Genomic DNA, 16,075 nt, shown 5'->3' with positions numbered 1-16,075 from the left:
CTGATGATCAAAAATGGAATGAGACAGAACAAAAGGCCCATCAAGCAGGGTGATAAAGGGAAAGGCAAGGAAGTTGCCAAACCCAGACCCACTGTTGCTGCTTTGAAGCCTATTGGAGGCATAGCAAAGGCAGGCACCTGATTCCATTGCGGTAAGATCGGACACTAGAAGAGAAACTGCCCAAAGTACCTGGAAGATACGAAGAATGGAGTAGAGACTTCAACTTCAGGGGCTAAAAGGAAGTAGAGATTTGGCAAAAGGTGAAATTGACCTACGAGTTGGCAATGGAGCAAAGGTTGCTGCTTTAGCCGTAGGAACTTATGTATTGACTTTACCTAGTGGTTTAATAATTCAGTTAGAAAACTGTTATTATGTACCTGCAATTAGCAGGAATATTATTTCCATTTCTTGTTTGGACAAGTTTGGTTTCTCATTTATAATAAAGAACAATTGTTGCTCAATTTATTTGAATGATATATTCTATGCTACTACACAAATGAGCAATGGACTATATGTCCTTGATCTCGGAATGCCTATTTATAACATTAATACTAAAAGGATGAAACCTAACGAGTTAAATCCAACTTACCTTTGGCATTGTCGATTAGGCCACATAAACGAGAAACGCATTTCCAAACTCCATAAAGATGGACTCTTGGACTCTTTTGATTATGAATCATATGAGACATGCAGATCTTGTTTAATTGGAAAAATGACAAAGTCTCCATTCACAAGAAAATGTGAAAGAGCGAATGATCTTTTGGGCCTCATACATACTGATGTATGTGGACCACTGAACATACCAGCCAGAGGAGGTTTTCAGTACTTCATCACATTCACTGATGATTTCAGTAGATATGGTTATGTGTATTTAATGAAACACAAATCAGAGTCCTTTGAAAAGTTCAAGGAATTCAAGAATGAAGTACAAAACCAAGTAGGTAAGAATATTAAAACTCTTCGATCAGATCGAGGAGGTGAGTATTTAAGCCTAGAGTTTGATGACCATCTGAAAGAGTGTGGGATCCTATCCCAACTTACTCCTCCTGGAACACCCCAATGGAATGGTGTATCTGAGAGAAGAAATCGAACCTTGTTAGACATGGTCTGATCCATGATGAGTCACGTCGATCTTCCAAACTCCTTTTGGGGACATGCATTATTGACAGCAGCTTACACACTTAACCATGTTCCATCCAAAAAGGTTGAGAAGACACCATATGAGATATGGAATGGTAAGAAACCACATATGTCTTACATGAAGATTTGGGGTTGCGAAGTTTATGTGAAACGACAAATTTCAACTAAGCTTGAGCCCAAATCCGACAAATGCTTATTTGTGGGGTATCCTAAAGAAACAAGAGGGTATTATTTCTACAATCCTTTTGAGAGCAAAGTGTTTGTCGCTGGAACTGGAGTTTTCCTAGAAAAGGATTTTATTTCCAAAGGAACCAGTGGGAGGAAAGTAGAGCTTGAAGAAATTCAAGAATCACAAAGCATAGATACACCTATGGAGGAATTAGAGGAGGAAACACAAGTAGTTGTGGAAGAGCAACCTGCTCAAGTAGAATAAGACCAACATAGGTCAAGTAGGATACGTCAACTACCTGAGAGATATGGATATCTCATAACTGATCAAGGTGATGTATTACTCATGGATCAAGATGAGCCTGTGACCTACCAAGAGGTCATAACTGGTCCCGAGTCTGAGAAGTGGCTAGAAGCCATGAAATCTGAAATGGATTCCATGTACACAAACCAAGTTTAGACCTTGGTAGAGCCTCCTGTAGGAGTTAACCCTATAGGATGCAAGTGGGTCTTAAAGAAGAAGACTGACATGGATGGTAAGGTACATACCTATAAGGCAAGACTGGTTGTAAAAGGATATAAAAAAATTCATGGGAATGACTATGATGAAACCTTTTCACCAGTTGCAATGCTTAAATTTGTTCGGATTTTACTTGCTATCGTTGCATATCATGATTATGAAATATGGCAGATGGATGTCAAAACTTCTTTCCTTAATGGGAATCTTCTTGAGGATGTGTACATGACACATCCTGAAGGATTTGACATACCAGAAGAAGCCCAAAAGATATGTAAGTTACAAAGATCAATCTATGGATTGAAGCAAGCTTCCAGAAGCTGGAATCTTCGTTTTGATGAAACAGTAAAACAATATGGATTCATTAAGAACGAAGATGAGCCTTGTGTCTACAAGAAGGTTATTGGGAGCATGATCATTTCCCTGGTATTATATGTAGATGACATATTACTCATTGGAAACGATGTCCCTACCCTGCAACAAGTAAAGTCTTGGTTGGGGAAATACTTTTCTATGAAGGACCTAGGTGAAGCAGCCTATATATTAGGAATTAGAATCTATAGAGATAGATCACAAAAACTGCTTGGCCTAAGTCAGAGTACGTACATAGACAAAGTGCTGAGACACTTTAATATGCATGATTCCAAGAAAGGATTCATACCTATGCAACATGGCCCGTGTCTATCAAAAACACAATCCCCTTCAACCAAGGAAGAAAGGGATCTCATGAATAAGATTCCATATGCATCTGCAATAGGATCTATCATGTATGCCATGTTATGTACTCGACCAGATGTCTCGTATGCTTTAAGTGCAACGAGTAGGTACCAATCTGATCCTGGTGATGCTCACTGGGTAGCTGTCAGGAATATCCTTAAGTATTTAAGAAGGACTAAGGACTCATTCTTGATATATGGAGGTCAGGAAGAGTTGGCTTTAATTGGATACACCGATGCTAGTTTCCAGACAGATAAGGATGACTTTAGATCGCAATCTGGTTATGTGTTTTGCTTAAACGATGGCGCTGTGAGCTGGAAAAGTTCAAAGCAAGATACAGTTGCTGATTCTACAACCGAGGCCGAGTATATTGCTGCCTCAAGTGCAGCAAAGGAAGCTGTTTGGATCAAAAATTTCATTAGTGAACTTGGCATAGTTCCTAGCATTGTGGATCCCATTGGTCTCTACTGTGATAACAATGGTGCTATCGGACAAGCTAAGGAGCCTAGATCTCACCAACGATCCAAACACATACTTAGGCGTTATCACCTCATTCGAGAGATAATAGATAGAGGAGATGTGAAAATATGCAGAGTACCTACACTTGACAATATTGCTGACCCACTGACAAAGCCTCTTGCGCAGCAGAAGCATGATGGCCATACTAGATCTATGGGCATTAGGGGTATGTCTGATTGGCTCTAGTGCTAGTGGGAGATTGTTGGTGTAAGCCCTAGAGGCCAATACTTTGGGTACTTGTATCGAATTATTTATTAATAATAAAAGGATTTTTCTTTATTATGTTTGTTTAATAAAGTCCCTAGAATAGCTAGTCCGTTTAATGTATCAAGTATGACTTAATCATGAGATCACATTAAACATAAGGACACTATTCTTAAAGTATCCGTAGTCGAGCTTTATTGTGAAGTGGGATAACATTAAAGCATTAAGACTATTATGTATATAGACTGATGATCACATCTCATGGATCATGGATAAGGAGTTATCAAGTCTTAAACATAGGTATGAATATTAAGAGTAATATTTATACTGGACTGACCTGCTATGAGAATACTATATAGAAAGTTATGCAAAGTGTCATAGTGATTCTCATGGTGATAATGGTGTACACCACTCTTCGACCTGAAACCACTATGGACCCTAGATGTAGAGTCGAGTGCTTTATTACTGATCAAACATTGTCCGTAATTAGATAACCATAAAGACAGTTGAAGGGTACTCCACGAAGCATGCTGAGGGACATGAGTGACCTAGATGGAATTTGCCCATCCTGCGTAACAGGATAAATGTCTATGGGCCCAATATTGAACTGGATAAGGATGACACGATCTATGCCTTGTGTTCAATATAGACATAAAGGCAAAAGGGTAATTATACGCATAAGTATTATCATAGAAGGAATTGTCAGATCACATGACATTTTCGTGTCTTGGGTAGCAGTGATGTGTTGCTAGATATCACTCACTGTTTATTATGTTAAATACGTGATTTAATATAATTGCCAATGTCGCGAAAACCTACATGGTCACACACAAAGGACGGATTGATGAGAGATAGAGTAACTAAGGAACACCGTAAGGTTCGGTGGACTTAAGTGAATTATAGAACATCGTAAGGTACGGTGTACTTAAGTAGAATACGAAATATGGTAAGGTACCACACGCTTAAGTGATTTTGGGCATATTATAAGATATGGGCCAAAATACACTTAAGTGGGCTTTTTAGCTTGAAGCCCACACAAGTGGTTCTATAAATAGAACCCTTGTGCAGAAGCATTCATTGCGGTTGCATTATTTTCGTTTTCTCTCTCTCTCTCTCTCTCTCTCTCTCTCTCTCTCTCTCTCTCTCTCTCTCTCTCTCTCACTCAAAGTATTCATTCGTACCAGCTAGCACTGAGATTGAAGGAATCTGTTCGTGTGGACTGAGTAGAGACGTTGTTATCGTTCAACGTTCGTGATCGCTCCGTGGATCTGCATCAAAGGTTTTGATCTTCACAAGAGATCTGCACCAAAGGTTTCAATCGTCACAAGAGGTAAATATTCTATCACTGATCATGACCATTCGTAAGGATCTCTAAAGGAGAAAATTTTAATTTCCGTTGCATTTTGGATCGCAAATCTCCTTCACGATTCCCTCTTGGAACTAGAGCACACCAAAATCACTACCATCACCATAGGTAACGTTTCACTAATCCCCCATAATAGGAATTAGCTACTCGCACCCGATCCATCATAATGGGATTGAGGCTCACCAAAACTCGTTACCACCAACATAGGCAACACTTCACTAATCCCCTATAATAAGAATAAGCTACTCACACCCAATCCATCACCATAGAATAAAGGCTCACCAAAATTAGACTGAAGCCCGTACACCAAGAAGCATGACTCTCAAATAACATGCATTAACACAACAAGGTTCACCTAAAGAATCCCCACACATACATCTCATCATTTATGCATCACATCATTTATCATGCAATAACCAATTCATGTTTCCATGTGAATAATATCAACAGAAAATAGCAACTCATCAACATCTTAACATCACCGACATAAAAACATAATCATCACACCACGATATTACAACAATGCAACAGTTAATCAACCAAACGTATAAACTAATACATTTGTTAACATACTAGGCATGTTAATATTATTAAAACATATCAACTATCACTACCATGTCATAGGTCTAAGTGTTAGCTTTCTAACACTTTCAACGACATCAAAATCGGACTTACGAAGTAAAAGTTATGACCAAAATCGTAATGATATGTCAAAAATTCATTAACCAAACGTACGAACAAAAATTTCACCAACACAATACGAATAGGAATAATACTTAAACAATTCATTTATCACCATCATGTTATATCTTTTAGAGTCAACTTTTTAATGCTTCAAACCCCAATCCAAAATGATTCACGAGTTACAAGTTATGATCAAAACCGTGCACGAAGGCGTTACTAAAAAGTTGTTGTTTTCTGAAATTTTCAACACAATTTTCATCTTCTTGAACTTGCAAAACGTCTATGAAATAATCATCAAAATTATTTTATCCCTAAAACAAAGTTATAGCTATCTATTTCATATATTCAACGCTTCAAACGAAACTCGATTTGAACTTACGGATCAAAAGTTATGGCCAAAACGATTTCGACAGAAAAACACAAAAAAAGACTCGCGATTGTCACGGACAGAATGCAGAATTTTTGCGTTTTTCATCGTTGGAGGTCTTCCGGACCTCCGATTTAGATTCCGTAAAAAGTCAAACGCTCAGAAAATCACAACTCATGCAATACTCTAGTTATATAAAGTTCATTTACAATTGTAACACAATTAAATCATCTAATTATTTTTTTAAGATTATGCCTAAAACCTTCAAAATTGTAACAATGGTGAATATATGTTGAATCATCAAAACAGAAAACTACACACATATAAGGCACATGAAATTCATCATATAATAATCATCATAGCATCAAAAATCAAAATTTTGAATCAAAACACCCAATCCTAAGGAGGTTAAGGGTTCCTCCATTCTATCCTTATATCATACCCTTTACTATTGGAACAAGTTCTCACCCTTACCTTAGATTTTCCAACAAGATACACACTTCAAGCTCTAACAATGGAATTTTCCTTTAGCCCTAACTCTTGCCTCTTCTCGCCATAAAATTCTATTTTACTTAAAATCCTCCAAACTCTCTTACTAACTTTTTTATCATTAACCTAATCCCCCTTCAATTAAGAACTTCCACCATTGCCCTCACTTATCATCTTATTTACCACCATACCTCTCTTGGCTCTAATTTAATTTAAATAAAATAATACTAATAATATTCTTCTTTTTCTCCCTACTATTTCCACTCTTCTCTTTTATTCCAACCAATTAAATAAAATAGTTATAGGCTAATTATTAAAAATTCTCATTATCCCCATTAAATAAGTATAATAACTAAATTTCATTATTTAATTAAGATGCTCATTTTCTAGTTATTTTATTATTTATTTAATTAATTCGAATAAAACACTATTTATTTCAATCACTAATGAAAATTCTAATTAATTACCAACCACTATACCAAACTCTTACTCCCTCCATACTTCTATTTCAAGGATACCTACCCCCACAATCATATACAATTATTTTAAAAGACCCATTAATCATATAAAAATCTAACTAATTCAAATTAATTAATTAATTAAATTTCGGGTGTTATAACTCTCCCCCACCTAAGAAAGTTTCGTCCTCGAAAATTATCTGATGAAAATAGAGTCGGATACGACTCTCTCATATGTTCTTCACGTTCCCAAGTCATGCTCTCACCATATGGTCCTCCCCAAACTACCTTTACCAAGGCAATATCTTTACCCCGCAACTGCTTCACTTGTCGATCCTTTATCTGCATGGGTGATGCCTCCACAGTCAGTTATCTCTCACCTGCACATCATCCATTTGGATCACCTGAGACGGATCCAGGATGTATCTCCTCAACTGAGACACATGAAACACATCATAAAGATTATCAAGCAGCGGCGGCAAAGAAATCCTATAGGCCACCTCTCCTATCCTTTGTAAAATCTGGTACGGACCAATAAAACCCGACGTGAGCTTTTGAGACTTCAAAACTCGACCAACACCAGTTACTGGCATATCTCTCAAAAACACGTGATCTCCCTTCTGGAACTCAAGTGCTTTCCTCCTCTTGTCATGGTAACTTTTCTGACGACTCTGTGACACTTCAAAATCATAACCCTTCAAAAGTTCAAGCCATCCCCCCTGCCTCATCTTCGACTCCTCTCATCAAATAAATATTTCAAACACTTGTGATCACTAAACATTTCAAATTTGGAGCCAAATAGGTAGTGCCTCAAAATCTTCAACATGAATTCCATTGTTATCAACTCAAGATCATGCGTAGGATAATTCCTTTCATGAAACCTCAACTGTCTCTAAGCATAAGCCACAACCTGACCATTTTGCATCAACACACCTCCTAGACCCATCTTCGAAGTATCACAATATAATCCAAAGTACTCACTTGGTTCGTCAAAATCAAAATTGGAGCAGACATCAACTTCTTCTTGATTTCTTGGAAACTCTTTCATAATGCACATCCCAAACATACGCTTGACCCTTTCGAGTCAACTGAGTTAACGATAATGCTAAATTTGAAAAACCTTTAATGACCTTCCTGTAGTAACCAATCAATCTAAGGAAAACTTCTAATCTCAGTGGAATACTTTAGAGTCTCCCATCGTAACACGATATCTATCTTCGATAGATCCACAACTATACCACCACTAGAATCACATGACCAAGGAAACTCACTTTATTTAACCATAACTCACATTTGGGAAAACTTTGCGTATAAATGGTTCTCTTTCAATGCCTACAATATAATTCTCATATCACTCATAGCGTCATACTACCGTCCCTCTTCTTCACTAACAATACTGACACACCCCACAGAGAAACATTTGGTTGAACAGACTTCTTCTCAAGCAAATATTCTAGTTGCTTCTTCAATTTCCCCAACTCTAAAGCGTACACCCTATAAGGAGTCATCGACACCGGACTAGTACCAGGTACTAAGTCTATAGAAAAATATACTTCACGCTCCGGAGGAAAATCACTGATGTCTTCCGGAAACACTTTTAGGAAATTCACACACTCTAGGAAGATCCCGAACTACTCCATTTCCTTTAGCTTCCAACGAAGCTAACATCACAAACACTTGTGCCATATCCTTCACGGATTCTCTCACTTGCTTAGCTGATACAAATGTCAACTCTTCACCTCTATTGAATTCAAATTTTACGTTCTAGAGGAAAGTCACATATATCTTTAGAAAAACATCCGGAATCACACACCACTGGCATAACACTAGTCGTCATATTGCTCTTTACTCTTTGAGAAACAACATTAACAATACCTGATCATTTTCCCTAAAGACTTCCCAACTTGACCGACAGACAGGAATCTTGAATCCACAACATCTTCAATGTTAGGAACAACACAACTTTAACATCGCCTGGGCTCTTGCAATCAGCGGCACACTGCACCAACTTATCAAAATAATTGGTAAACACTTGAATTAACTCCAACCAATTAATTCCAAGAACAACGTCAACCTGTTCCAACAAAATACAAACCATACACATCCTCAGGGAACACATCACGATACTCAACACACCACTGGCTCATCTCTGGCCAAAACATCGGCTTCCCCCTCACAAGGAAGTGACCAATGAGAATACCTGACGGTATTCCCTCAAGGATCACAACATTTTTCTAACCAACATCATCCTCGAATCCGACCTCTCTTCGGCTTTAGGAAAAGCACAACATTCTCAAAAAAGTTTAACTAGCCAACACTGCACTATTGCATGCAACAACATAATGTCCAAGCTCAATACAGTTTGAACATCCAAGATAAGCATACGCTTATCCCCCACTTGTTTCATTCCGAACTTGCAAATGGAAAATAAAACAAGCATCGACAGTGTTCTCACACACATGTCGCATACTAGGCAACAAACATAATTAAACAACCTGGCCGATGGACCGACCTGCTATGATACCATTAATGTAACACCCTAAACCCCGCACAAAATTTATCATGTAAATTAAATATAAAATAAAACCACGTAGGGTGTCACACATTCATAACACACATGACCTCCTCCGTAACACGGGTTTCAATAGTAAATTTCAATACACACATTTGTAATAAGGATGTTTACACGACATCCCACTTATCTTAATCATACCTGGGATATTTACACGACATCCTTCTCATCTAATAAGTATTATATATTCATAAAATAAGACATTCATAACTTGTCACTGCATGCTCACTTAAATTTTAAAGTATCATCGTAGCAAAATTATCATCATAATTATGGAATATAAAGTAAGTAATAGCATCTAGTCTCAACTTCAATTGTAATAACAAAATAAAAGAGTTGTAATCAATCAACTCAATAACTTTAGAATTCTCAACAACAAAATTATTCTTATGACTTCAACATAATCAGACATAAGGAATAAAATAAGTGTTTAACCCAACCCGGTGTTACATGATGAGAGCAAGGTACCACTAGTAAAAGCGACAAAATAAAGAAGTAATCCAAGAGCTACCTTCCACTTACTTCAGCAATACTACTCTTGAGTATCTGCACGATGCCCATGTAAAGGCAACATTCAAACAAAAGGGGTGAGAATTCATTTCAATAATAACGATATAGAATGAAGAATAGAGTACAACATCTACACAATCATGCACAACAATATATCACATTCTTACATCCAAATCATAATCAACATCATACACGACAACATCGCAATTATCATCAACATCATACAAAACCATTTCTCAATCATCATTAACATCATATGCAACAATACATCAACAACAACCAATACAAATGCAACACTTATGCAATGTACTCAACAACGATTCGACATGCATGTGGTACCAAATATGAACACTCAGGTTCATCTAACTCCATGATCCCCGCCATATGATTGATTCCCTCTTGGAACTAGAGCACACAAAAATCGCTACTATCACCATAGGTAACGCTTCACTAATCCCCCATAATAGGAATTAGCTACTCGCACCCGATCCATCACAATGGGATCGAGGCTCACCAAAACTCGTTACCACCAACATAGGTAACACTTCACTAATCCCCTATAATAAGAATTAGCTACTCGCAACCGATCCATCATCATAGAATCGAGTCTCACCAAAATTAGATTGAAGCCCGTACACCAAGATGCATGACTCTCAAATAACATGCATTAACACAACAAGGATCACCTAAAGAATCCCCACACATACATCTCATAATTTATGCATCACATTATTCATCATGCAACAACCAATTTATGTTTCCACGTGAATAATATCAACAAAAAAACAGCAACTCGTCAACATCTTAACATCATCGACATAACAACATAATCATCACACCACAATATTACAACAATGCAACGGTTCATCAACCAAACGTATAAACCAATACATTTATTAACATACTAGGCATTTTAGTATTATTAAAACATATCAACAATCACTACCATGTTATAGGTATAAGTGTTAGCTTTCTAACACTTCAAACGACATCAAAGTCGGACTTACGGAATAAAAGTTATGACCAAAATCGTCGTGATATGTCAACAATTCATTAACCGAACGTATGAACAAAAACTTCACCAACACAGTACGAATAGGAATAATAATCAAACAATTCACTTATCATAATCACGTTATATCTATGAGAGTTAACTTTCTAATGCTTCAAACCCCAACCCAAAATGATTCACGAGTTGCAAGTTATGATCAAAACCGTGCACGAAGGCGTTACTAAAAAGTTGTTGTTTTCTAAAATTTTCAACACAATTTTCTAAAATCCCTGAAACAAAGTTATAGCCCTCTATTTTAGATTTTCAACACTTCAAATGAAACTCGATTTGGACTTACGGACAAAAACTATGGCCAAAACGATTTCGACCGAAAAGCACAAAAAAAGGCTCACGATTGTGACAGACAAAATGCAGAATTGTTTGTGTTTTCCATCGTTGGAGGTCTTCCGGACCTCCGATTTAGATTCCGTAAAAAGTCAAACGCTCAGAAAATTACAACTCATGCAATACTCTAGTTATATAAAGTTAATTTACAGTTGTAACAAAATTAAATCATCTAATCATTGTTTTAAGATTATGCCTAAAACCTTCAAAATTATAACAATGGTGAATATCTGTTCAATCATCAAAAGAGAAAACTATACATATATAAGGCACACGGAATTCATCATATAATAATCATCATAGCATCAATAGTCAAAATTTTGAATCAAAACACTCACCCCTAAGGAGGTTAAGGGTTCCTCCATTCTATCCTTCTATCAAACCCTTTACTATTGGAACAAGTTCTCACCCTTACCTTAGAGTTTCCAACAAGATACACACTTCAACCTCTAACAATGGAGTTTTCCTTTGGCCCTAACCCTTGCCTCTTCTTGCCACAAAATTCTATTTTACGTAAAACCCTCCAAACTCTCTTACTAACCTTTTTATCATTAACTTAATCCCCCCTCAATTAGGAACTCCCACCATTGCTCTCACTTATCATCTTATTTACCATCATACCCCTCTTAGCTCTAATTTTCTTTTAATAAAATAATACTAGTAATATTCTTCTCTTTCTCCCTACTATTTCCACTCTTCTATTTTATTTCAACCTCAATTAAATAAAATAGTTATAGGATAATTATTAAAAATTCTCATTATCCCCATTAAATAAGTAAAATAACTAAATTTCATTATTTAATTAAGATGCTCATATTCTAGTTATTTTATTATTTATTTAATTAATTCAAATAAAATACTATTTATTTCAATCACTAATTAAAATTCTAATTAACTATCAACCACTATACCAAACTCTTACTCCCTCCATACTTCTATTTCAAGGATACCTACCCCCATAACCATACACAATTAATTTAAAACACCCATTAATCATATAAAAATCTAACTAATTCAAATTAATTAATTAAATTTGGGGTGTTACATCTCTCCCCCACCTAAGAAAGTTCCTTCCTCGAAAATTACCTGATGAAAATAGAGTCGGATAAGACTCTCTCATATGTTCTTCACGTTCCCAAGTCATGCTCCCACCATCTGGTCGTCCCGAAACTAGCTTTACCAAGGCAATATCTTTACCCTACAACTACTTCACTTGTCGATCTTCTACCTGCATGGGTGATGCCTCCATATTAGGTTATCTCTCACATGCACATCATCCATTTGGATCACATGAGACGGATCCGGGATGTATCTCCTCAACTGAGACACATGAAACACATCATGAAGATTAGCAAGCAGCGGCGACAAAGCAATCCTATAGGCCACCTCTTCTATCCTTTGTAAAATCTAGTACAAACCAATAAAACCCGACGTGAGATTTTGAGACTTCAAAACTCGACCAACACCAGTTACTGGCGTATCTCTCAAAAACACGTGATCTCCCTTCTGGAACTCATGTGATTTCCTCCTCTTGTCATGGTAACTTTTCTGACGACTCTGTGACACTTTCATCTTTTCTTGGATCATCTTGATCTTTTCAGTCGTCTGGTGAACAATCTCATGTCCAAGCACAACACTCTTGCTTGACTCATACCAACACAAATAAGTTCTACACCTCCTACCTTACAACGCCTCATATGGTCCATTCTGATACTAGAATAGAAATTGTTGTTGTAGGTAAACTCAATAAACAACAAGTAGTTATCCTAAGTACCTCATTTTTTTTAGAACACAAGCCCTCAACAAGCCCTCCAAATACTGGATAGTCCTCTCTATTTGACCGTATGTCTACGTAAGATAAGAAGAGTTCAACTTCAGCTTAGTACCCAAAGTAGCCTGCAGATTCTCCCAGAACCTCGATGTAAATCTCGAATCTCTATCTGATACAATACTTTAAGGATTATCATTCAACTTCACAATCTCATCAATATGCAATTCATCCAGCTCCTACAAAGGATAATTGATCCTCATCGGTACAAAATGAACTGATTTGGTCAATCTATCCATAATCACCCAAATTGAATCGCATCCCTTTGAAGTCCTCGGCAAACCTATTACAAAATCCATGGAAATACTATCCCATTTCCACTTTGGAATATTCAATGGTTGCATCAGACCCAACAACTTCTGAGGTTCGATCTTTAACTTCTGACAGGTCAAACAAGCATACACAAATTTGGCAACCTCTTTCTTCATTCATGGCCACCAAAACATCTTCTTCAAATATTGATACATATTCGTAGCACCAGGGTGAATACTCAATCCACCTCTGTGACCCACCTCAAGAATACTCCTCTTAAGTTTGGGTACATCAGAAACAAAAATTAGATCTCTGAACATCATCACACCATTTTCATCAACTCGGAAATCACATTCATTACCTTGGTCGATTAATGTAAGATGATTTATCAAACTCAAATCAGATCTCTGACCTTCTTTGATCTCCTTAAGGATACCACTCGTCAGCTTCAACATACCCAACTTCACATCGTTAGGAGTTTCTCCACCCACTAACTCATATCTTTGAATTGCTCAATCAATTCTAATTCACGATCCATAAGCATCAACCTGTGTAAATACTTCTTACTCATCACGTCAGCTACAACATTAGCTTTACCTAGATGGTAACTCAAATCAAAATCATAACCCTTCAAAAGTTCAAGCCATCTCCCTTGCCTCATATTCGACTCCTGTCATCAAATAAATATTTCAAACACTTGTGATCACTAAAAATTTCAAATTTGGAGCCAAATAGGTAGTGCCTCCAAATCTTCAACATGAATTCCATTGTTGTCAACTCAAGATCATGTGTAGGGTAATTCCTTTCATGAAATCTCAACTGTCTCTAAGAATAAGCCACAACTTGACCAGTTTGCACCAACACACCTCCTAGACCCATCTTCGAAGCATCACAATATACAACAAAGTACTCACTTGGATTCGTCGAAATCAAAATTAGAGAAGACATCACCTTCTTCTTGATTTCTTGGAAACTCTTTTCACAATGCACATCCCAAACATACGGTTGACCCTTTCGAGTCAACTGAGTTAACGACAATGCTAAATTTGAAAAATCTTTAATGAACTTCCTGTAGTAACCAATCAATCTAAGGAAAACTTCTAATCTCAGTGGCATACTTCAGAGTCTCACATTGTAACATGACATCTATCTTCGATAGATCCACAACTTTACCACCACTAGAATCACATGACCAAAGAAACTCACTTTATTTAACTATAACTCACATTTGGGAAAACTTTTGCGTACAAATGGTTCTCTTTAAATGCCTACAATACAATTCTCATATCACTTATAGCCTCATACTACCGTCCCTCTTCTTCACTAACAATACTGACACACCCCACAGAGAAACACTTGGTTGAACACACTTCTTCTCAAGCAAATATTCTAGTTGCTTCTTCAATTTCCCCAACTCTGAAGCATACGCCCTATAAGGAGTCATCGACATCGGACTAATACCAGGTACTAAGTCTATAGAAAAATACACTTCACGCTCTGAAGGCAAACCACTGATGTCTTCAGGAAACACTTTTAGGAAATTCACACACGCCAGAAAGATCCCAAACTACTCCCTTTCCTTTAGCTTCTAACGAAGCTAACATCACAAACACTTATGCCATATCTTTCATGGATCATCTCACTTGCTTAGCTGATATAAATGTCAACTCTTCACCTCTATTGAATTCAAATTCACGCTCTAGAGGAAAGCCACATATATCTTTAGGAAAACATCCGGAATCACACATCACTGGCATAACACTAGTCGTCACATTGCTTTCTACTCTTTGAGAAACAACATTAACAATACCTGATCATTTTCCCTAAAGGCTTCCCAACTTGGGTAGCAGTGATGTGTTGCTAGATACCGCTCACTATTTATTATGTTAAATACGTGATTTAATATAATTGTCAATCTCGCGAAAACCTACAGGGTCACACACAAAAGGACAAATTGATGAGAGATAGAGTAAATAAGGAACACTGTAAGTTACGATACACTTAAGTGAATTGTGGAACATTATAAGATATGAGGCACATACACTTAAGTGGGCTTTTTAGCTTACAACCCACACAAGTGGTTCTATAAATAGAACCCTTATGCAGAAGCATTTCATTAGATGAAATTTTGTTTCTCTCTCTCTCTCTCTCTCTCTCTCTCTCTCTCCCTCTCTCACTCTCACTCAAAGCCTTCATTCGTAGCAACTAGCACCGAAACTGAAGGAATCCGTTCGTGTGGACTGAGTAGAGGCGTTGTCTGTAACACTGCACTATTGAATGCAACAACATAATGTCCAAGCTCGATACAGTTGGAGCATCCAAGATAAGCATATGCTTCTCCACCACTTGTTTCATTCCTAACCTGCAAATGGAAAATAAAACAAGCATCGACAGTGTTCTAACACACATGTCGCATACTAGGGAACAAACATAATTAAACAACCTGTTCGGACGGACCGACCTGCTCTGATACCACTAATGTAATGCCCTAAACCCCGCACATAATTTATCACGTAAATTAAATATAAAATAAAATGTAGGGTGTCACACACTCATAACACACATGACCTGCTCCATAACACGGGTTTCAATAGTAAATTTCAATACACACATTTGTAATAAGGATGTTTACACGATATCCCGCTTATCTGAATCATACCTGGGATGTTTACACGACATCCTTCTCATCTGATCGGTATTATACATTCATAAAAAATAAGACATTCATAACTTGCCACTGCATGCTCACTTCCATTTTAAAGTATCATCGCAGTGGAATTATCATCATAATTATGGAAGATAAAGCAAGTAATAACATCTAGTCTCAACTTCAATTGTAATAACAAAATAAAAGAGTTGTAATCAATCAACTAAGCATCTTAAGAATT

General features: G+C 37.0%; 1 protein-coding gene across 1 annotated transcript; it reads right to left on the bottom strand.

Moving 5' to 3' along the window:
• Positions 1 to 6,994: 6,994 nt before the first annotated feature.
• Positions 6,995 to 7,357, bottom strand: LOC127122589 (uncharacterized). The gene has a single exon (XM_051052898.1). The coding sequence runs from the start codon at positions 7,355 to 7,357 to the stop codon at positions 6,995 to 6,997; it is 363 nt and encodes a 120-aa protein (XP_050908855.1).
• Between the last annotated feature and the right edge of the window lie 8,718 nt (positions 7,358 to 16,075).

This window comes from Lathyrus oleraceus, chromosome 2, assembly GCF_024323335.1.
Source record: "Lathyrus oleraceus cultivar Zhongwan6 chromosome 2, CAAS_Psat_ZW6_1.0, whole genome shotgun sequence".
Taxonomy (NCBI): domain Eukaryota; kingdom Viridiplantae; phylum Streptophyta; class Magnoliopsida; order Fabales; family Fabaceae; genus Lathyrus; species Lathyrus oleraceus.
Note: the sequence above shows the minus strand (reverse complement) of the source record. Positions and strands in the feature narration are given on the sequence as shown.

Excerpts from the sequence above, each read along its gene's own strand:
- LOC127122589 (XM_051052898.1), bottom strand. The coding sequence starts at position 7,357 with ATGAGGCAGGGGGGATGGCTTGAACTTTTGAAGGGTTATGATTTTGAA.